The sequence below is a fragment of the Halichoeres trimaculatus genome, unplaced genomic scaffold (genome assembly GCF_033239565.1).
Source record: "Halichoeres trimaculatus isolate MK-OKI-2021-1 unplaced genomic scaffold, fHalTri1.1 fHalTri1_scaffold_13, whole genome shotgun sequence".
Classification (NCBI taxonomy): Eukaryota; Metazoa; Chordata; class Actinopteri; order Labriformes; family Labridae; genus Halichoeres; species Halichoeres trimaculatus.
Genome location: NW_027437191.1, coordinates 17,585,798 through 17,607,888, shown reverse-complemented (window position 1 = coordinate 17,607,888; position 22,091 = coordinate 17,585,798). Strand labels below are relative to the sequence as shown.

At 40.4% G+C, this 22,091-nt stretch overlaps 1 protein-coding gene across 1 annotated transcript in view; it reads right to left on the bottom strand.

The window, feature by feature from the left end:
• nbas (NBAS subunit of NRZ tethering complex) overlaps positions 1 to 22,091 on the bottom strand; it is a 221,581-nt gene that overhangs the window by 164,834 nt on the left and 34,656 nt on the right. Inside the window, exons 16-22 of the mRNA XM_074685126.1 lie at positions 19,027 to 19,152; positions 18,536 to 18,687; positions 18,274 to 18,411; positions 11,017 to 11,095; positions 7,848 to 7,952; positions 5,139 to 5,275; positions 94 to 180 (exon numbers count right to left, since the gene is read on the bottom strand). Of these exons, the coding sequence (XP_074541227.1) occupies positions 94 to 180; positions 5,139 to 5,275; positions 7,848 to 7,952; positions 11,017 to 11,095; positions 18,274 to 18,411; positions 18,536 to 18,687; positions 19,027 to 19,152 (824 nt within the window). The remainder of the gene's footprint in view (positions 1 to 93; positions 181 to 5,138; positions 5,276 to 7,847; positions 7,953 to 11,016; positions 11,096 to 18,273; positions 18,412 to 18,535; positions 18,688 to 19,026; positions 19,153 to 22,091) is intronic.

Sequence of the window (22,091 nt, the reverse complement as noted above, 5' to 3'; positions counted from 1 at the left end):
TATTATGGTATGTATCAGTTTTCCTCAATTCAACTTCTTGTAATGCTTTGTGTGCAATGCGATAATGTCAGTGTGATGATGTTCACTGTTTACCTGCACTCCTCTGCTTCACACCAGTCCATCTCTCTGTGCCTCTGCTCATCCCATGGGATCAACACCAGCTCGCCTCTGTCATCAAGACTAAAAAGTAGGGAGAAAGAAGCAAAGGCAGAGTAAACTAGAGAGAAAAATTAGACCCACCTACCTATCGTGGCACCTGTTAATAAATCAGCAGAGACATTTACCGTGTTGGACTAAAAACGGTCATAAACTACAGGGAAACTGGTGAAAGGTAGCAACATATGGGAAATTGAAACAGCCGGAGATAATAATGGGAAGAAGGTAAGGGGGAAAAAATTGAAAGCACAACAATAAACAAGTCAAAGAAGTTTGGGAAAGAAGAGAGCCGTGCCTCGGTTGCAAATAGCAGAGACTTTTATTCTCCGCATGCCATGTCAACACTGAGCTTTATTTCTTCCTGGTCTCCTTGAATGTGACAGGTGTGAGGAAGATGAATCGGAAACACACACGCAAAGCAACCAAAGTGAAAAATGACTCAGTAACCCAGCACGTCACTGCCAACGAGACTCACAGACGCACAGGATGTGCATACGCCCAATCTGAGGAGCAGGGATGAACCAAGGCTGCTCTATCTTATTCCAATACCGCTGCATTTCCACTTGATATCTATTTGTCGGTACATAGACAAGAAAATATCTACAGAGGCTGTAAAACTCGAGGAGATAGAGCAGGCTACAAATCATCCAGAGCTTTGGTGCCATTAAAGGCCAAGTGCACACACATCGCAGCAGTTTTTCAACACTGCTATAAATTCTTTCCAATCACAAAATACATAAGAAGAGTCCTAGTAGTGGATGTGATTTACGTCAACGTACAAAAGTGGGACGTTTTTTTACAAGAACTCTAGCACAAGTTCATATATCATGATTGGAGTTTTAACAGAGATGACATAGATCGAAAAAAACTCTGGATTCCTACTCCCAAAATGCCCACAGAGAGGGGACCTTTCCAGCTCCTCACCCCTCATTAGAGTCAGCCGGGTTAGAGGGTGGAGAGTAAATATTGGTGCGAGAGCTTGAATATCGATGGAAGAATGAATTATTCCTCACCCGCTCCCCTAATCTACTTCCTGTCAAACTGAGAGAAGCAAAAAAAGGAAAGATGGGTGGGAGGAAAAGGAGACGCATGGCAAACTTGAGGCCTTAAGTTTATTTTTATTTCCACTTGGCCAGGCCCTGTCAAGCTACAGGCAAAGTTTTCATTATAAAACCACCATTATTCTGCATTTTTTCCATGCATCTAGAGGTCCCCCTTGCAGATCTGATCAATATTACAAGAGAGTATTTTCCCCTTGCAGTGAAGCAGGACTTTGGCGTATAGCAAAGTGAGCTCCAAACAGATGGCTTCAGCCGGCTCCGTCTGCTGCAGTGTGGCAGCAAGCGAGCGCTGTTGGGAGGAGCAGTTGGAGCTCACAGGCTGGGGAAAATAGGAAACTGCCCCACAGCGTCAGAGCCATGATGGATGCTCACTGCAGAGCCACAGCTGCCTGACCTCCATACAAACTCAGACATGGCTAATAAAAGAGAGCAAGGCATTGTGTGTGTGTGTGTGGATGTAAGCCACGAGAGCAGTCCCTAATTTTTGTAGCTTATGAGGAGCTGTTATGTTTATGATTACCATTAATGTCTCTTTATATTAATGTAGATGTAGTATATAAATAAATAAAATTCCGGTACCAAGAAGAGAAGTGTAAAATAGAGGAGAGAGAAAAGCAGAAATGCTGCTTATAAGTAACAATAAAGCTGCACTCACCTATATATCCAATCTGAGACTTCCATTACTGAACCATAAAGGGTCTATTCAGGGTTGTAACAATACAACCTATGATACAACATGATATGGTGCATAGGATGACACCATGCGATTAGGTACAATAGGATCAAAGAGGACTTATTCAACAGAATATGATGCAGCACAATATGACATGACACAACACTACGGAAAGGATAGTGGGGATTTTTTTATCCCCCTAATTTAATTAATCTTTGTCTTCTTTTTTTTTCATCTTCTTATCACTCTTTTACACACATGATTGATTTTCCCCCTGTTTAACTGTAGTTCATTTGTTTGAATTTCTGTTACTTATTTGCATATTTGCGTGATGGTATAGGTACATTTCATTCTAGGACGGTTTTAGGAGAGCTATTCAACAAGCCCCTATGGCTTTTAATGGCCCCTCCTGCACATTTCCTGATGATGGTTTGTTGCTTTGTTCAGTTTAGTTTTGTTCTTGTACTAAATCATCAAGTATGGTTCATTTCACGTTTCATTTTTTTAAAATTTGCAATCAATCAATAAATAAATAAATCAATAAACAAATAAACTCACACTGTGTCTGTTCCATCTTCCATCACATCGACTACATGTTGAGCCCAGCACATAGCAGGACCACCAGACCACTATCTTTGTCCCCAACAGCTGGAGACACAATAGAGAGTAATCCCTGCACTTCCCAACAACAATGAAGACTCCTTATTGGGCGGTTAAACCCCAAACCTGTTGGCGTCTGGTATTATGTCTGTCTGTTGTTATAGTAAATTGAGAAATGACCTGACATTGACAAAAGGTATTTTATTTTGAAAATCTGATTTTTTTTTGTGTTGTTCAGTGCTTGAATCTGTCTCACACAATCAACCTGCGCCAATTGTCCAAATTGCAAATTGTGAATCTGGTGTGATTTGGACATCACGTGTACCCTTAAATCTCTACTTACACAGGGTGGGCCAGAAAGATTCACCCATTGAATATCTCTATTTTGTTTGCTTAGCTTTTGTCCTAGAAACTTAAAATTTTGGATAGTTTCTCTTAAAAGGCATAGCTTTTGATGTACCTGAGTTCATTAGTTTACTCCAAATGATTGTCAAGTATGGCATCGAAGGGTAAGCGCGACCAGATTGTGACCTTGAAGGAGGCTGGACTGACAACAATGCAAATCATGAAAAAGGTGAACGATTGTCGCAAGACTGTCCACAATGTCATGAAACAATATAAGGAGACTGGCAATACCACCAGCAAGCCAATCCCTGGGAAAAAAAAACCCTTCAGTCTGGACCAAAAGGGTTGTTGAGATGGTGAGGAAAAGAATCCAAAGGGATCCTCACAGAAGCATGAGGGCAACAGCAAAGGAAGTGAACATCTCAAGAACTTCACTAAGAAGAATCGTCAAAAAGGATCTTGGACTGAAAGCACGAAAAATGCAACACAGGCAACTGATTTTAGCCGCTTCTAAGAAAAAACGGCTTAACAGGGGGAAAATGATGCTGCAGGAGATCCAGAGTGCCGCAGACAAAGTCCTGGTTTGGTCTGATGAGAAGATCTTCACTGTTCAGGCAGTGGTCAATTCCCAGAATGACAGGGTTTATGCACATAGTGCACAGCACCTAGCCGAAGGCTGCAGAACTCAATTTTCGTCGTCAGGAGCCAGCTGGAGTCATGGTGTGGGCTGCTGTTCCATCTGATGGCTCAAAGTCTCCTTTGGTCTTCATTCAGGGGGGTGTGAAAGTGAACAGCCAGGTGTACCTTCAAATGCTTGAGGAAAAAGTGTTGCCTTGGTGTACCAATGCTTTTGGAAACCAGTATGTCTTCACACAAGATGGTTCAGCAGCTCACACATCCAACGTCACACAGGCCTGGTGCAAGCAGCACTTTCCTGGCTCCTGGGACAAGAACATGTGGCCTCCGTCAAGTCCAAGGACATCAATCCAATGGACTTTGCAATCTGGTCTATCCTGGAGAGTGAAGTCTCTAGAGCAGAGATCTTAAACTTGTGCCAGGGAGAGGCTGCAGGTTTTCTTCCCAACCAAAAACTCCACCAGCTGATTTCACTGATTACCTCACCTTCAAACAGAGAGCAGGGACTAATCAGTGAAATCAGCTGGTGGAGTTTTTGGTTGGAAAGAAAACCTGCTCTAGAGTATCTCACAGCAGTGTCACCACTTTGAAGACAGCTCTGATCAAGTCATGGTCAAAACTTGATTCAGAGACATTGGGCGCTCATGCTAGGCCGTGTCAGTGCCAGGTCGTCTCCAGGCTATGATAAAGGCAAAGGGTGGCCATAATGAGACGTAAATCTTTTTGGTGACAGAGAATAAAGTATAGAAACTGTGTTCAATGTTTGTTGTGTTTGTCTGCAAGCATTTTTGGATAGTGCAGAAAAAACGATGGCTGAATCTTTCTGGCCCACTCTGTAATGCCCTACAATATTCCTCTTCAGTACTGTTTTACAATGCTGGCCCATAGACTGTGTGTCCTCCAAACACGTTTTGGAAATGAACGTATGAGCTTGGCTGATATTGAGAAAGATCAGTGCTGAGAGGTGAGAACAGAGGAAGAAGCGAGAAACATAATGTGAAACAGAGTGACAAGAGGATTTCAGAGAGGTGTGAATGTTGGTATTTTAGACATCAGAAAGGGACATCAATGTGATAACAGTGCCACTGCTTAATGGCACACAAAGATATCTGCTGTTTAAAAGGCAATGAATAAAACAACCAGGGTTGAAAATAACAGGGTGTGAGCTTTACAGTTATTTTTACATGTTTGTCCTAAGATCCATTTCTGTTTAAAAAAGACTTCTTTTTGAAGATCTTTTTAAAATATATTCTGATACAGTACGTCCACAATTTCTCTTCTTTGTGATCACATCAAGTCTAAACTGTGGTGCTGAATACATTAGAATAGTTAATACAGTGGTTCATATATATGTGGAGTTCAAGAAGTATAAACGTTCCCTCTCGACAGCATCTTTAAAGCCACATTCTGCATTTTGTTTTCTCGACAACTCACCTCTTTGCTTTGACAGGATAATTGAAATAAAACATTTCAAGAGAATTGTGCAATCCATAAAAGACGGCAGCACTTTACACTTGCTTTGAGCGTCAAGCGGCTAGAGGCATTCACGCGCTGTGCTTCAACCTACGCTGCTCCACTTTTCATAAAAGCAGTCAGAGATTATGATTTTTACTGTAGTTATTGAAACAAACTGTGTGTGTGTGTGTGTATCTTTGTGTGAGTCTCACCAGGCCTCAGGCAGCAGGATGGTGTACTCGTGAGGAGAGGTGGTTTCCGGGAAGTTGTGGAGGATGGCTAGCCGGTGCTGGAGGAGTTCCAATCCGTGGTAGGTGAAGAGGATATCCAGAGCCTGCACGTTACTCTCCTGCAGGCAAGCGACAACTGAGTGATCCAGCAGCTGAGAACCTGAGCTGAATCTGATCAGTACATTCAGCTGCACTTAAAATTATTCAACCCCCATTGTAAATTAGGTATTTGCAAAAAGCAAACCAAATGAGAACAATTTCAACAGCTCACTGCAACTAATATCTGCAAGTGGTGTGCCAGAGTAAAAAAAGGTCACTTTAAATGACTTTTCTTATCTCAAAATCATATCAACAATACTCAACACAGCATGACAGGTAAGATACAGAGCTGCCACACCAGCCTCAAATTTTCCCCAACATCGAGAATCCATGCTTTTTATAAAGGTTATACTTACTTTCAACAATGAACAGGGACAAAATCAAGAAAGGTAGATATGATATCAGATAAAATATGAAATGAAATACAGGTGAATAAGTTTCGCCTACCAAAACCACAACAGGACAAGATGGTAGCAATACAGCAAACAAAACTTTCATTTCATTTTCCTGCAGGACTTGGCACCTGCCCGCACTGCCAAAAGTGCAAGAAGTTTCAAAAGCCAGTTAAATGATGATGATATTACTGCTCTTGACTGGCCAGCAAACTCGCCAGACCAAAACCCCACAGAGAGTCTCTGAGGTATTGTCAAGAGGAAAATGAAAAATACTAGACTCAGTAGTAGGGCCGTTATCACAACAGCCTGGGCTTCTGTAACTCCTCAGCAGTGCCACAGGCTAATTCGCTGTGAGACTGATAATCTTTAAAAGAGGCTCTGTTTTTGTTAAAGTTTGAGAAACCACTTTCAAATATTCAAGCAGGTGAAATTGTTCTCTTTAAATTTGTTTATTAACAACTTGAAGTTTGCACATTTTGCAGATAAACCTAATTTGCCATTTAGCTTACAAAAACATGAGACACTGGTGAGCACTGGATGATGAAAACTACAAAAATCTTTATTTAAAGTTACAGAATGGACCCTTAATTGTCTAATTTTCTCTGTCAAATAAAACTCCCAAAGCAGGATCACTTTACATCACACTGCTACTTACTCCTTTCACTCAGAGGAGAGAAAAGAGGAAGTGTGTATTTTCACTCCAACAAAACCTTGATTTGAGGTTTCAGTAGAAACTTGATAGACCAATTTTCTAAAGCTTACGCTCCTGAACTGCTTAATAGCACACCTCCATCCGTAGCACAATTCAATACAATGCCATGTCTTCTAGGGAAGAAGGCGAATGGTTTCATAGTTTCAGGAATTTAAATGCAATCCTTTGTGTTGGCGTGCTTAAACACAAACCCTTTCCTGTAGGATTTCAACCTGAGGAAGAACTACAGCACCATGCATAGAGAAAATTCAATCAAACAGGAATTCAAAGTGTTGGCATCAAACTTTTTAGAGTTCTGGTGTATAGAACCCCTAAGGAAGGGTGTCAAAAAGTGGGACGGCTTGTCTTGGTTATTTGGGGATCTGTCCCAGGATCAGTCAGTGGAAACGCTGTAAAATCCATGCAGGGACAAACCAAACTGAACCGCTTGGTGGAAACGGTGCTTTAGTGGTGAGAAGACTGGAAAGAGCTACTTCACTGAACATTTACTATCTTTTAGAGCCCGACCGATATGGTATTTTTGGGGCCGATGTCGATACCGGGGGCAAAAAGAAGCCAATATCCGACATATAGGCCGATATCCAATATATTGACTGATATCCAATATATCGACTGATATCTAATATATCGGCTGATATATGTAATAAATTTATTGATATACACAGGATAAATACTGTATATGAACACAAATTATTACCAGCTATTGAAAAGTTCCATCTTCCATTTAATGCATGGGACTAAACTAGATTTAAAGTAACAATGTAGCTGCTTTCAAAACATGCACTAAATACAATTACAACAAAATACATTGAAACATTTTCAAGAATTATTTCAACCAAAACAATAGCTGGTGAATTTATAAGCTCAGGTTAATCCTGCATGGCATCATAAAGTGAGGCGCTGTGTAGTAGCCTTATATTAATTAACACACAGGAGCAGGAGCGACAGTATATCCACGTAGCAATCGGCCCGCCCGATTAATCGGACGGGCCCTACTATCTTTGTCCCTTTCTGAAGCTCCTGTGAGGAACTTTTTGTTGATGTCAATTTTTGGGCCTTCTTTGGACTTTTCTTATGTCCCGTTTTTTTCACAACCAGCTAAAAACTCCTCACAGGAGCTTTGATTTGTAAGTAATTAAAATAGCCTGAGAGTATCCTAGAGTATGTAACAGTTCGGCTCTCTGGCAGTGTGGATACAATGAATGCAGCACTCTCAATCATCTACACTGCACAACGCTGGTGTAAAAAGGGGTGAATCCAGCTCTAAAAACAAGTTCTGTTTATGAGGAGAGTCTGAATATATTTAAAAAAAAACATCTTTACAGAAAGAAGTTCAGAGGCACAACAAGATGTAGTCTCTATCAATAGTTTTCAACAAAATCTGGACATCTGTTACAAACCTATAAATGTACCAATGAAAAAAAAGCATAAAGCTGGTATATGAGTGTGAGACTGAGGTGCAAACAGCAGAGAGTGTAATGTTACCCTGGCGTAGTTTCTTGCTGACAAAACAATATTTTGACTGCGGAACTTCTTGAAGAACTCTGCGTCGTATTTCTGCTCAGCTGCATGAGGACCGCCAAGTATCTCCTGGAGAGTGTAAAGCAAGAGAGGAAGAAAAGGAGAGACAAGACAAATTGAGGGGAAAAAATTCAAGCAGGGTTCATAAAAAGAAAATTTGTGAGGTGAAGGGTGATCTTTTCGGTGGTTAGAGAGAGAGAGGGAGCAGGGACGGAGAGACTGCAGATGAAAGTCAACAGAGATGCGATTTAACTTTACAGATGTCTTGTGCTTTTGGCCCAAACAATCTGAAGAGGGTTAGAGAAAGTGTTATTGGGCACACGCAGATGTCAGAAGGGAACATTTGATGCCCGGCCTCTAGCTTTGACTGATTTATGTGTGTCTGTGTATAAAATCCCTGCACCACCCTCTGTGCCAATGAGTGTGTGCGGGTCTTTTAGTCGATGTGTGTATGCCTCTGTGTGTCTGATGGATAGCCTTTGAATGGGCAGTATGCAGACACATCCAGCCCAAGTCTGTATGATAAAAAACCCTAATATCATATTCATAGACAGCCAGAGAAAATGGATTGGGGCAAAAGGAATCTGACGAGCGCTGCAGTTACCATGACAATGTCCGAGTAAAAAGAGAGACGTCACTCTGTCTGAGGAGAATATCTAGCGGGGCAAAAAAAAATCTCATCTCTGCTCTCATGCATGAGAGGAAGAGCAGCCCTGCTCAGCTGTGATTTATTGTGGATGAGAGGGGTGTGCATGTTAACATTAGTCATTGTAAATCTGACACCCAGAGCGTTAGGTATCTGAAAGTGTCAAAGATCCACTTTAAAAATGCATCCATCTATGCTAACACACTGTAAGCCTATTAGCTTTAGAATTTAATTATATTTTACAATGCAGCTAGATTCAAAAGCAACTTGTGCCCTTACTCTTGGCTCAAATGCTGCTCACACAAACATCTTCAACAACTTCTAAATATTTCTAAAGTGATTAGTGGATTTAAAAGAGAGTATCAATAAATGAGATATGAGAAAAGCCTCTGTGCTTTGGAGGGATTGAATATGAAGGAATAAGACTGCCAATGGGAAACTAAGTGAGCAAGAAAATGAATCTTAGAAAACATCATTAAGTGAGTGGCTGGAAAGCTGAAAATGAATGCTTGATTTGTTTTTTTTTTTAGAAATATCAAAACTTTGTATATTTTAGGGTAGGCTGGAAAATATTACAATCTTTAGACCCTGTAGAGCAGCGGTACTAAATATGGCCAACATATACATATTTATCAACATCTAAATGAATATTTCACATGATGTGTGTCAACAAAGTCTGTATTTTCAGTTGTATTTAAGGAAATACAATGAGACATGACAGCACTGTTTTGAATTTTGCAACGTGTGACATATTGTTTTGTCATTCAATTATCTTTCATAAAAGCTGATCCATACCAGGCCAGAATGATGTAAGAAAAACTCTGAACTGTCATAGCACTGACTGTTTTCTGTTCTATTAGGACTCCATTTTCTAGAGAAATCTGACTAGATTTATATTTTCACTTTTCGTTTTCAATCAAAAGCTTGGGCAAAGATGTGTCTTTCTCCGTGTTTCAAATATAACTCCAGGGGTTTTGTGGCTGAGGCTTCCAGTGAACACACAGACAGGACTGCAGCTGCTGCTGACAGCCGCCAACACGTCACTCCTGTGCCTGCCATCCAACATTAGCTGCCTGTTTTCTTTTTATCAGATTAGTTTGAAGATTTGATTGATTACTTTCAAAGCATGGCTGCTCCTGGTCTTGACCTCCTGTGTGTCTAAGTTAAAATCAATGAATGCAGCTCTGCTGGTTGTTCTCATATCCCGGCGTGTGACCAAAGATGACTGGGCCTCAAGGATCCATTCCAACTACAGTAAGACCCAAGGGACAACATCCAGTCTAGAAAAATGAAGCCTATGCGGAAGTGCTAAAAGTTGCTGTTATCAAGAATTAGCATGAGCAAAAAGACTGGAAACCTTGAGCACAACAACAAAAACAGGCTTTTATGGCATTTCAAAGCATATTACAGCCTGGCTCAAAAAAACAGTTGGGTCTGAAATGCTAATCCCACTATCGGCACACTGTATGGGGGGGTGAATTTTTTTCTGACTCAGCGGTTTTGAAGACATTAGGTTTATCTGATTGTCCAACCAGAGACACAGCTCACATGACTGATGGGCCCCTGTAGCTGTTAGAAAGGAAGCTTGAAGCCTGCGTCATATCTAATATGGCTGCATCCGGCTTTACTTCACTGTATCAGGAACAGACGGGTGACGACAACATCATTTTATACAGTCTATGGTAAGACTACATTTCAAACTTCTTCAAAGTTAACTCTCTTATTTCTGACAGCTTTATGAATTCTTCTGTTCTTATCTGTTAAATATTCCTAGTACTTTTCCATATTTCCTCTGTTTTATTATGAGCATCTTCCTTTTTTACATCTGTTTTGTAGTGTGAAGCACTTCATGGGTTCGTAAAACAAGGGAGATACAAGTCAAACTTTGTCTTTTTTAATATTTATGAAAAGTAATGCTGTGTGTAAACCCTTTGCTACAAATAATTAAAAAAAAATAATACTTTCAAGTTTTAGCTGGATTTTTTAAATAAGCTCATGAATCTTTAGGCAAAAGAGTGGATCAACAACTAATTACAGCTCAAAATTTAAGATTTCAGTCTACTTGTAAAATTAAACAGGTAATGAAAGCAGTTGTGTTTTTCTTCAAAGTTAAGTTGGGACAAAATCTTGTTTTCATGATTGTTATTTGGACTAATGTGCCAAAAATGAAGAGGAAACTGTTCCCTCTATATGTCCCTGTTGTTACCAAGCATTGAAGCAGCAGTAGGCGCCAATGTGCAGCGTCAGGCAGAACACATTGCAAATTTCACTGTAACTTAAATTTGGTGTATTGTTCCATAACTACTATTTAACACCAAAAAATCAACAATGAAAACAATCCAAAGGATAACCCAAAACAGAACAAACTCACACAGAATTAAATAAAAAGTCTTTTAGTTATGGAAAGTCTGGATACACCAGGTCTTTTAAAAAATAAGTGCAGGACTTTTAAATATTCAAAGTGTTTGCAGAATTCGATGTTGTTACCTCATATGTTGCTAGTCGGTCCAGGTAAGAGAGTAGTTTCAATCGGCTCCGACACAGCTCCTTCTGCTCCAGAGTCAGCCTTTACACACACATACACACAAACATGGGAAAAAAAATAGCGCACAAATTAAAAGCATGCCGGGCCCAATAAACACCAACAAAGCCACCTTGAAACTCGAATTACAAGATCTGAAGATCTCTTTTTTTCTCATGCCCACATATGTGCTTTAAATTAACTCTAAACTGACTTTATACATACACAGGGACCTATATAACAATGCTTGGGACCAGTGACTACAATACCACAGAGTGCCCTCTAGACCTAATCATTTTCTGAGGGCAACAAATCACCTCCTTATGACCACAAAAACCCTTCAGATGTTATGTATGGGATGCTTGATGTCAATGAGGTGAGTGAGTGCCCTGTAGGAATCAAATCCATTTTCAAAGTCCTTTAATCACAACCATAAATAACCTGGATGACCACAAACACCAAGGCACTGGGTGGGTACAGACTCTACCTACAATTCAATCTTTAAAGGTGCACATAAGAGGGGCCCACAAGGCTGAAATACTGCGAGAGGGGTCAAGAATGCTCCCACACATCCTCACAGTGAAATAAAACATTTCCACCACACACAAGCAGAGCACACAGGTTCAGTCAACATGGAAGCAACCTCAAAAGAGGTGGCCAGCGGTCCCTTAAACTCCCCGAAACTTGGCCTGAATCTACCGCAGTGAGACCACAGGGGAACTGACCCCTCCACCGATGCCTTAATCCCTAATCCCTCATTACAGAGGGCGCTATCAGGCCTTATCAGGGTTCCTCTACACAGACTAACAGAGATTAACACTGGCTCAACACACTCTCTGGCACATCAAAGAGCAAAGGCTTAGCACTCATACTGGTGGTAATTATTGCTTTGCTCTGCCTCTTCACAGCAAAGTCAGAGACGAAGGAAGGAGGGAGAGTGGAGAGAAGGAGAGGAGATGAGACAAGATGTTAGAAAGCTGTGTTACCCGTCTGTCTCAGTCTTGACATTCTATATAAAGTCTCAAATTATAAACAATAATATAAACAAACTGGCCTCACACTGACAAGATGTGAAAGGATGTCTGTCATTCCCAATTTGGTTGACTAAACTTTGGATTAAACCTTCTTTGACTGCAAGACTGTCTATTAAAAGAAAAATAAATCTGTGAAAGTGCTTTTTCAGCAACACAGGCCAGACAGTGTTTACCAGTGGTTTTAAGATGATGATAATGCTGTATTGCATCCAGCAAATTAGCATTTTCTAGCTTTCACTGAAGAGTAATATTTTTAAATGGAGTATATTTCAAACTAAACTTTTTTTCCAGCAATGGTGTTGATTAAAAATTCCAGTCAAGAAAAAATAATCCCAAAATATCAGATGTTCACATCAGCCAAAGCTCTACTTAGCATTTGAGCATTTTAACATACAGGTAAGACTGAAATATTACCATTTTTATACCTATCGAGCATTAGCTATATAGCAGTATCAAAATAAGTTGCATGCTAACAAAAGGAACAAATAAGGAGTATGTGGTCTTATTTATGCAAATCTGCTAAATATCAGCATGCTAGTATTTTCCTACAGTATGCTAGCGCATTCTACAGTAATAATTCCAAACATCAGCATTATAGTATTTTAAAGGTATGCTGGTGCACACTTTAATAAACCTGCTAAATATCAGAATACTAGCATATTCATAGCATGGTATGCTACTATTCCCTAAAATAAATCTGCTAAACACCAGCATGCCAGTATATTCATAGTATATTATGCTAGCAATCTGTAATCAACCTGCTAAACACTGGCATGCAAGCATTTTAATGCTATACTAGCTTACTCTATAGAAAAAATGGCTAAATATCAGCATGCTAGCATTTCTATGGTGTACAAGTTTTTTTAGTAGTACCGAGTATTTAGAAGTATTTCAGTAAAAGTAAGCATGTTGACACCCAGCTCATAGCCCAATTAAGCCTTGGTGTAGTATTACCTTTTTTATCTCTTTTACCCTACCCTGTATTTAACCATTTAGAGTTTGTCATCGGTTAATTAGCTGTGTAAAACTGATGTAAGGGGTCACAACAAATAATGTAGTTTAATAATGTAGCAAATTAGCATGGGGGCATGGCAGTAATTAGCAAAATACCAAGCCTAGCGTTTGTCAGGCAATTGTTTCTTGGAACTGGTTTTATCATTTCAGATTATATGTAATTAAGGGTTTTTTTTAATTTAAGTCATTTTTTCATTCTCTCAAAATAATTGCAAGACTCATATGCTAACAGACATATCCTGTCACATCCTGCATTGTGTTTCCCCGTAGGATACATAGCTGCAGTGACTTTACAGAGTGAGTGAAGTTACCTCAAATAAAGTATTAGTCCTTTTTCAAATGGAAAATCTTACAATTTGTACCCTTAAGCTTGTGATACAATTGACAGATAAATGCAGCATGGTGTGTTGGCGTTCTGAAAAAGACCACCAACAGGTTAGGTAAATGTTTGAAATCAATTCAGGTCCACATCCTTTGCCTCTAAATTGCCAAACCTACTGCTGAATTCCACTCAAGTACAGCATAAACAACGTGTGGTACACAGTTACACATACAAATGAGCAACCTGTCTGTCATTCGAGGCCAGTGGAGGGCCTTTGTAGGGGGTTTGTATTAGCTCTCTAAATTGTCCTTACAATAAATAGCAACTCAAGGGGAAAGCGTTGTCAAGAAAAGGTAAGAATGAGCCCTAACACTGTGACACACCCAAATGGAGATTGAGGGCAGTAATGTTTTAAATGTAATGAGCATCACTTAAAACGTGCTGTAGCCCGTTCGTGTCATTACACATACAGCATTATTGTAAACAGACAGGGCTTTGTTGGCTTCAAGGTTTGTGTGCATGTATGCATAGTGTATTTCAAAGCTATCAGAACTACAGGTTAACATAATCCCGTGGCACAAACACCCTGAATATAAATATAGTCAGGAGAGACTGAAAAGCATAAACGGCCTGGCACGAACTTATAAACAAACAAACATAAACACTCAGAGAAATGTGCTGTGTGATAAAAGCGATTGCCTCACAATGCAGCAGACACAATTGGACTGCAGAAACATGAACAAACACAGCAACTCATACACACACACACTTACACATGGATGCCACCATCTCTCATACACACACTGCTACACACCCATAGCTGGAGAAAATGAGACTTCTGATTGAGGTCTGAATCAGATCAGATAAGAACATAAACACCTAGCAGCATACTGCACACTCCTATCTTCACACTCCTTTTCTCTCAAGCCCCTCCTTTCTCTCTTTCTCTCTTGCATACACACATACACAGCATCTACATCTGCAGTATTGTCCATCTTGTTATTGTATGAGGAGAGTCGGAGCAGTGCTTATAATGGCCCTTGGCAGCATCTAAATTATACTTTATTATGCATACACAAAGTAATGAAAAAGAGCCTACAACATAAACTGCTCATGAAGTGGAAACAACAGTTAAAAAACAAGCAGGACAAACAGCACAGGACCGCAGCAGCATGGCAGTTAAAAATAAGACGCAATAACTAAGTCGTGAGAAAGTCTATGTTTATTACATTTCAGGCTAACTGAATGCAGAACAAGGACAACACATAGCCTATAGGTGGAAGGCTGGTAGTAACAGGAGCAATGAACATTATGTACATCCATCATTTTACCGCATCCTTTAAACGCAATCTGTGTGTGCTGAGAGGGAAATAAAGATCTTTAAGCATCTTGTGGAGGAGTAGAAATCAATTGAGATGCTTTGACTGTGATTATTGAAAATGGGATTCTCCCTCTCAGACTGAAACTGTCGATAGAAATCTTAAATGTGACTTTAAACAGCACTTTCTCTTTTTAACCCATAGTGAAAAGAGATAGCTTTTTATTCAGTTAGTCACAGTTTTCTCACGCATACAAAAACACAGACAACCTTAAAACATGTAACGGAGCAAACAATGCACCCAGTAGTTTAATACAGTCCTTATCTACACACAGAAACATCACACACAGACGTACAAAGAGCAGGCGTGATCGATACCAAGCCATTTCTGTAATGGTAGTGTAGTTAAAAAGAAATTAAGAGAATTATTATCTGTCTCAGGCCTCGGCTGCAAGCCCCTGGGCAACATGGTTAGATCCGTTTGTGAGGGGCTTCGCTGCACTCAAACCCACACACTGACACATGCACATGTATATATTAAAGAAAAGTTGGGGACTATGTGTCTGAGAAGCCTGGTGGACGACTTAACGTACTGACAAAGAAAAATAATAGGCGTTTTTAAAGAAGGCGATCCAAAGAGGATTTAATAAAACGTTTTTTTCAATAGTAAGTAAACGATTTTTTCACTCTTCTTTCATTTTCTTTTCATTTCCTCAATCTTGTCCTTTATCTACCTCGGACTAAGGTTTTGCAATAAAGCTAAATATTTTTACAGCACAATGAGTTAAACAGAAAGAAAATCAAAGTGGCAAAAGGGACGACACAAGAAAGCAGGGAGTGAGTCGAGGAGGAGATATTACAGGGGCTGAGTATTGCAGCATCTTTTCTCTTCCTCATTCAAATGCAGGCTGGAGGCTCAGTGGTTAAGTGTCTGAGGTGAGAAGAAAAACAGAGACAGCGCAGTCCAGCTACTGAAGCTAGAAATACTTTTATGCACAATACTCGCGTACGAAAGCACGGTATGGATATGCATTTTTAATCTGTATCATTAATTTGCGTTTACTGCAGTTTGTTTTAACAGATGTGTTTAAAGTGTGCGCACTGGTGTTAAGCCTGAGAGTGTGCCATGATACATGGGTGTGAGTGTTTGTGCGTGAGTGTGTGTGTGTGAGTGTGTGTGTGTTTGTGTGTTTGAGTGCATAAGAGGTGATTAGTGATCACTAAAGGGTTTTTCATTAGTCTTTCCCCGGGCACTCGACAACAAAGGCATAAATTACCTCCAGCAGATTACCCACTAATCTCAAACAACGCTCTCACCCTCCCTTATCCTCATTAATGTCCCTGGCTTGATGATCCCCTCTCTGGTGTGCCACCTAATCAAACAATCAGTGTTACATTTGGCAGCTTTCATTCTCATTTCCCAGCTTTGCTCATCTCTACCTTTAAAACCTTCAACATAATCTCCTCTTTTTCTTTATTTCCAACAAATCCAAGTCAATCTATCAGCCTACCATTATTCTTGTTACAATGAATGGTGCTGATTTAAATTAAACTCTCTGAACAGCAGGCAAAAACCTGCAGACAAGGCGACTAACACAGGTCAGCGTCAGGTTCCTATCGGTGGGATTTTACCTCCCACACAACAACTGCTACTGGGAGCCTGAAGCCTCTGGAAAATTCTGGTGATAACTTTGTATATTTTAATGAAATATTGAACAAATAAACAGAAATGTGTCTAAGATTTGTCTCAAGCCATGCTACCCTGTTTGCTCAGGGAAACCATTTATGGAAATGCGTTTACGAGATGTTTATTTCAGGTTACGTCTGAGCTTGATCCAACAAAAGCAACTAGACTTCGTAGATTTCTTTTGCCCTATTTACACAAAGCAGTCTGGTTTGGCTCAGTTCAGTTTAGTATGGGTTGGATCAGTGAAGCCTGATCTTGTTTGCAGTTCTACAGCCAAGAGTGTCCCTTCTTGGTAGGAGGCGTGTTAGCCTAATGCTGATAGCCGCGTCAGTTATGTAGTAGCCATCCAGTTCGTAAAAATGAAGCCTATGCGGAAGTGCTAAAAGTCGCTGTTCGTGGAGAATCCGCTTGAGGCTGGCTGCAGAAAGATCAGAAGTCACGTACACACCCAGCCATAAAAACAGACTTTTACGGCATTAAAAAGCATATTTACAGCCTGGTTCAAAAAAATAGCTTGGGTCTAAAATGCTGATTTTACTATCAGCACACATTGTACGGTGAGTGCATATTTTTTCTATCTCTGCGGTTTAGAAGTTATTGGATCCTTTGATTTTCCAATCAAATGCTGGGCACAGCCCAGGTCATGTGACCGCTGGGCGCCCTGTAGCTGCTCAAAAAACTCACAGCTAGCATCATGGCGAATGTGGCTGTGTCCATGGATTGGCTTCGTTTCATGGTTTCAGGACAGGTGACGTCATGGATGCTTTGCCCATGTTTTATACAGTCTATGGTAGTAGTGTGACTAGCAGCGCAACACAGTGTATCTCGCTAATAAATCCAACAAATAAGAAAAACACAACACAGTAAACAAAGAGCAACAATTGAAGACATCCAAGGACTCGCCTTCTTTGTGATTGGCATGTGACTCCTTGCTACAAAGCACAATCGAGCTTTGTTTCAGAGAAGGCAGTAAGGCGGGAGGAGAAAGACAGCTGCTGTTGCACGGCATGCAACAATTCTTTCTACCAATCAATGGTCTGCAGTGTTGTAACTCCACCTTCAGGACTCAGATCGGTTTAGTTTGCCACCCCAACGGAAGGGTCCCAAAAACTGAGACAGCTTGTCTCCGCTATTTGGGGGTCTGTCCCTGGATTAGTCAGTGGAAATGCCACAAAATGTGTGCCACGCAGACAAACTGAGCTGAACCATTTGGTGGAAACAGGACTATAGAGACTCTAAGTTTCTCCCAAGGCTTCTTTGACTCTAGACAGACAGGTGGACAGAGCTATAAAATATAAGCCCCAAAGGATCATCAGTCTGCCATTGAGTTATGCTTTGAGTAAGGAGGAAAGCCCCAACTAATAACTTACTACAACTTAACTTCTCTGAAAATGAGTGATTCAGGAACAAGCCTTAGTGACAGAAACCATTTTTGAGAAAGTTGTATCTAACTTGTTTAAAAGCACCATGTCCCATCTGGTACCATGGAGGAGGCGGGCTCCGTGACCGAGGAGGATCTAAATCTCTGGCTCCATTTTTAGGGAGACGCCATGTCCCACATCATTTTGACAGTCTCGGTAGATAAATAAATGTTTTAAGTGGGCTTCTGTAAGAGCATGAGGACATTTTACTGAGGCAGATGCTTGCCAACCAAGCTTCAGTCCTCCAGTTGACGGATTGTCTCTGTAACCACTTCCCAGCCTGGGTGATTTTGTTCAAATAAATGTTCTCCTCTCTGTATATTCACAACATTGGCAGCATTTCTGCCTGCTGTGACTCTCTGTCTTCATCCCCGCTGTCTGACTGAGTAAGTGAGCCGACTAACCAACACTCTGAGTGTTTGTGTACCTGCTGAAGTCGACCTTGGCCAATAGCTCTTGTCTCTTCCTGCTGTCTTTCTCCTTCTTCATCTCCTGCTCGGCATCGTCTGACAGCATGTCTTCGTAGGGGAGGTCATCGAGGTCTACATCGCCAGGCATGATAAACCTGGGACAAAGTGTATAAAAATGGCATATTCTGTAGCTCAAAGGAAAAGGTAGAAAAACAAAACAAGGCAGAATGAGCCTTACAATTGCTTTAGTGTTTTCTCAAATGTTTGCATTTGTCCTACCTGCCCCCATCTTCTCTGTTTCCTATGGCGATGAAAGCCTCCAGGTCCGTCCCCTTCAGGCCGTACATCAGCAGCTCCTTGGCTGCATCAACATTCTCTGGAACACGCTCCACACATTCATGCAGTACCCATGAGCGCTTGCAGATCTTGCTCTGGGTAGGATGTAGGGATTGGAAGGATCAGGAATGAGTTCAGAAGAAATGATGGAAGAAAATTAGATACAAAATTAGGAGGGCAGGGTGTGAAAATATGCTACAAATTGGTAAAAATGATCCGTGAAATAGAGTAAGGGGGTTGTGCTGCACTTAGTCATGTGCTGTACCCCTGCACACCCACACAAATATACTCCATAACTCTACCAGCAAATTTGATATTCTGTAATAAAGACAAAAACTATGATACAATTCCCCCTTTTTCTCTTTAGCAAATCATCCCTTCTGCTCTTTTCCCCATTTCTTAGCATCTCTCTTTTTATTTCCTCCATCTCTTACCAAATAATCTTGTATTGAGGCAATGCTGACGGTACTCTTCCTCCACTGTCTCTGGTAGACAAGGTCTGAGTCCAGATTATACGCCTGGGCAAGAGACAAAGCCTCCCCATATTCTTCATTGTCAATCTGTGGGATTAACAAACAAGCACAAAATGAACACATTGTGTCAGTATGATCAATATTTATGCATGTTGTTCCCACACTCAGTGCTCCAATTTACAAAATCGGAATAGAAGAGAAATGACCATGTATTCACAGACTGTTGAGAAGTATGTTGAGAAAACAAGTCCCATTACAAATCGGTTTATTATTCTATTTTAATATTAAGGTTGGGTACAAAATATCCATTCCCTATTCAGTGAGGTATTTCAGTGTTTTTTGTATTCTTTTCTTGTCCTCAGGGAACTGATTCAAGCACAATGCACTGTGTTCCTAAGCAGAATTAAATCATTAAAATGCATAGAACAAATTCACTCGTCTTTTTGAAAAATATCTATTACAGGGGGAAAAAACAGAGTTAGGAGAAAAATCCCTGGCTCAATTTTCAATCACACTGAACGACAAAGAAGCGAAGGTTTTGAATAAACCTGTGTACCAAAATCTTGGTTATGCACTTTGAATACTGAAAATCTGTATTAAAAACGACTTTGATGTAAAGATTTCAATCTCAGTAGCATTGTTTGATATGACCCATCTAGCTGAGGTCTGATACAGGAGAATAAGGGGAGAGTTTGAAGAGAGATAAAATGTTTGAAGATATTGGAAAAAAGCTAATAAAGTGCACAAAAGGAAAAGATACAAAAGAAGAGCCTCGACCTGAATAACAGACGCAAAACAGCATGTCTTAAGTTCCACATCCACTAAGAAACAAAACAGATGCACAACCTTGTCAAGCAGCTGCTCTTAGTATGCTAACATGCTAATAATAGCCAAAACTACATTCACATCATCCACAGCTAGTTGTTTCTTTACATTTTCACCAGTTTATCATGTTAGCATGCTAGCAAGGTATTTGACTAAAACTAACATAGCAACATTTTGAACATTTCACTTGAACACAGTATTTGAAGCTGTACTGGGTAAGCTAATCTATACACTTTACCAATATTGCAGCCGATTAGCCCAGTCAGAATTTGCACTAGTGAGACATAGCTAGCAACACATTAGCAATCTGTGTTATGGAAGTAAGCTGGGAGACACTTAAAATAGTCTGGGTATCATAATTTTTTGGAGAATAAAAACACTTTTAGTTAGCTCAGAGTTATTAATGTGAACATATTTAACTTAAGTATGTCAGCATTGTGATGTTAGCTAACCTGATGTTACCATTTTGCCCATATCACTTCCTAATGAGTTATAAAACCCCAGTGAGCTTGTTAGACATGTCAACATAATACCTTTAGCGCTGGCTAGCAACTTATTATTACAAAGTCAGGTGAATAACTCAGACAAGTCCAGGTATTATAATTTAACAGAAAAAAAAGTGGTCTGAAACTTTTCATAGACATGTTACAATGTACACGTTTTACATGTTAGGTTGGTGAAGTTCAAACCTGGTGTCAGCATTTGGGCCATATATCAATTCTTAAATAAAACCTTAGTGAGCTGCTAACGTGTTGAAAGACTATGAGACACATAAACATTTACCTTTAGTGCAAGTAGCAGTCGTTTTTGTTTCAGGTGTTAACTTGTATTCACTGATATTTAAGAGGTTTTATGTCCTTTCAAGGTCTCACAAATTGATTTGATCCACCACCTTACGACACTTCAGTTAATGCTGGCCACTTAATGTGTGTGGAAAAAAACAGTGTGAATGTACTGACTGACACACACACACACACACACACACATGCACATATACAGTGTATCCATCTCTTTCTGTGTGTAGGAGTACAAAGCAACACATTAGCCAGACTGTGATTCCTCGAGGGCAATAAGAACCCCACACAGTTAAACCTCACGTAGGAGGACATCAAAAACTGCTTCTTTCTCTCTCTGGAGTCAGCTAATAAAACTGTTAGCAGCCCTGCCAGTGTGCTACTTATGCAGGCAGGGTTACACTACTAAACCCATCATCAAGCTGCTCAACACATGAAGGAGCTGACTTGAGGAAATAACCTGGAATCACTTCTTCTGGCCCGTTCACAGTCAATTGGACTACAAAGCTAGAGAGAGGTGAACGTGTGAGAGGAGGTCAGATCTGCTGACAGCTGTGAGAGCATGTGAGAGTGTGTGTGTGTTTGTGTGTGTGAGTGTGTGTGTGTGTGTGTGTGTGAGTGTGTGTGTGTGTGTGTGTGTGCATGCATGTGTGCGTGGTGTAAGTGTAAGTGTGGGCATGTTTAGCCTAGAGTGGAAATGTCAATGTAACATGAGCAATATGTAGGCTTGTGCACATACAATAAACTGAATAGGCATACGTAAGAAAACACTGACACACAAAGACTTAAACATGCAGACAATACATCCCCTCCTTTCCTGCGCCCACACGCCCCACGCCTACATATGTTACATGTGGATAAAAAATAAAAAATAGAGTCTGACAAGAGCGCAGCACAGCAGCTGGGTGAGTGCCGTGGGTATCGAGTGTTACAAAGAGATAATAATGATTTATTACTTTGTAACTCTCCACTGTTAGGACTGATGGAGATGACTAATGGCATCTAATGATGATGAAAATGATGAAGAAGGAAGTAGATGATGGGTCATAAAAATGACTGATGAACCGTGCTTAAACTTGGGACTGCTGAGGGCCGATACTGTGCTTTATGACAAAGCATGTTGTTGTCTTTGCTGCAATTTGTAGCAAGCAGCAACAACATCCATATTTCTAATGCAGCAATTAGCATTTCAGAGAAACCCTCGGGACTGAGAAAATAGCCTTAAAGCAGACTGAACATCTTGCTTGGTTTTCATTTCTCCTCAACAGCACTCTGGAGCTAAGCCAACAAAACAATGGCACTTCAGTGAGCTGGCACAGAATTCATTTAGTCAGAAACCAATTTTGCAGATCAGGCTGTTATAATTCAGTCAATGACCACACGGATTCATATAACGTCCTGCTGGTG